The 1,856-nt window shown below is 37.1% G+C and overlaps 1 protein-coding gene across 1 annotated transcript; it reads right to left on the bottom strand.

Annotated features, from left to right (window-relative positions):
* Window positions 1-547: 547 nt before the first annotated feature.
* Window positions 548-1,803, bottom strand: Tsp_14890 (hypothetical protein). The gene is made up of 5 exons (XM_003370805.1): window positions 1,785-1,803; window positions 1,545-1,638; window positions 1,242-1,380; window positions 896-1,029; window positions 548-854 (listed from the first exon to the last, which is right to left on the bottom strand). Exons 1-5 carry the CDS (start codon window positions 1,801-1,803, stop codon window positions 548-550), a joined length of 693 nt encoding a protein of 230 aa, XP_003370853.1.
* Between the last annotated feature and the right edge of the window lie 53 nt (window positions 1,804-1,856).

The raw sequence follows: 1,856 nt of genomic DNA, 5'->3' as shown, positions 1-1,856 counted from the left end.
CATGGGGAAAAATGGAATACCAGTGTTTCATCACGGCGCATGGCTACAAGGGACAGTCGGCTGGTGGTTGCAAAAATTTCCCAAGTATGTGCTTTTCTTTTTAAAAATAGAACAGATAAAACCCAGATTATGGTATGAAACAGTTTTAACCCTGGGTTCTTTCTAATCGAATTTTGCCCGAAAGGAATGGCATTTTTTCCCCCGACATTTAATTCGTTACTGTCGCTAACCCGGTTAAAGTGGATTTTTACTTGGAGTTAGTTTCTTACTGAATTCCGAGTACCGAGTCCTCTTCCTGTACTGCTCCAGGAAATGGAATGGAGGAGGGGTTAAATTCCATTGGAATGTTTTTTGAACCCGACCCCGCTCCAAGTTACCAAGAACCAGCCAACCAAACCAAAAACTTAGTCAGGTTAGTGTTATGTTAGTGTGCGGGTTGTTTGAGTAAAAAGTTTGAACTGAAAATGAACTTTTGGTGTATATTTAAAATTTGATGCATTATAAATATAGAAACTTTTGCCCATGAATCCCGCAGTATGGAATCCTCTCACCGACGCGGATCCAAATGATCAGGACGATTTGTGCACTTGTGTGTTCGGCGTGTTGCAGAAATACAGAAGAGAATTGCGTTGCAAAGGGGTGGATGTGCTGCCAATTGGATTTGCTGTTTTTTGAAGTATCTGAGAGGTTTTTCCTCTGTTTGCTTTCTTGGAAATAATTTAAACTTTTCACATTTCAGGCTGACAGTAATGATTCCCCATTGAACTGGAGTCAATTGGCAAATATGAAATCTTGCGCACGAAGTCCAGTGTTTATCAATGTGAGAGAAGTGTGCGGTCGATTTCGTCTTCCGCCTGGAAATTACGTGCTAATACCGAGCACATATCAGCCGAACGAAGAAGGCGAATTCATGGTGCGCATCTTCACCACCGGCTTACTTGAATCACAACCGTTGCAAGGATGACGATGATGATGAACATATACTGACTGGATTTCAGTCCAATAATAATAGTCCAGTCGATTCTGCTTCTAGATGAATGGAATGAATTTTATACTAAAAGAACTATAATAATAATAATACGCTTTGCCAAGTAATTAATTATGTGAACTTCATTTGTTTGATTGACAGACGACGCAGCTAGATAGCTTTTCTCGTGGGTGTGGTTGCAGTCATTTTTTTCAAAAATCTTTTCTGATTTTCATCTATAACGATGATCAATTTTTCAGATGAATTTTTTCACTGCTTTTTTAGTTTTTGCTGTACTACTGCTACTGCTACTGTTATATATTAAAGTAGCAGCGTGTGCGGATTCTTCTTCGACAGCGTAGAGCCACCAACCCCACCAATCAATCAATTGTGATAATTCGAGTAGAGCTGAACTTAAATTGAATGCACTTTGTGTTTTTTTGACGGCATAGTTCTTCTTCTTGTTCTCCAGTGATTAGTGGTAAATTCGAACGAAATTTGACTATACATTTCTTTGCAATTTATTCAAGTAAAAATGTATTTTCAAATACTCTCTTTCTCTCACCAAAGAACAAACCTTATCCATTTTTTTCGTCTGCGATGCATACGAATAAAAAACTGTACAATAAATAAAGCAAGAATAGAAGAGCAAGAATATATAAAGATTGAAGCTAAAAAAGAAAAAAATTTTCAAGATAAGATAAATATTAAATGTATACATACCATACATGCAATGGCATCAATCAATTAATCAATATTATGATAATAATAGATCATGAGAATCTTTTTTTCTTGTTACTACATCGCAGAATAAAACTGTCTGTGCCCAGCAGCATATTTACCAATCTCTGCGGTAGAATCACTGATAGCATAACTGTCATGCACTGAT

This window comes from Trichinella spiralis (assembly GCF_000181795.1).
Source record: "Trichinella spiralis strain ISS 195 chromosome Unknown Scfld500, whole genome shotgun sequence".
Classification (NCBI taxonomy): domain Eukaryota; kingdom Metazoa; phylum Nematoda; class Enoplea; order Trichinellida; family Trichinellidae; genus Trichinella; species Trichinella spiralis.
This window is presented reverse-complemented; position numbering and strand designations above follow the sequence as displayed.

Excerpts from the sequence above, each read along its gene's own strand:
- Tsp_14890 (XM_003370805.1), bottom strand. Across the intron at positions 1,381-1,544 it reads AGACGAAAAAAATGGATAAG|TTCAGCTCTACTCGAATTAT; the intron begins GTTTGTTCTTTG and ends ATTCAATTTAAG. Across the intron at positions 1,030-1,241 it reads CAGCAAAAACTAAAAAAGCA|AAGCAGAATCGACTGGACTA; the intron begins GTGAAAAAATTC and ends CCATTCATCTAG.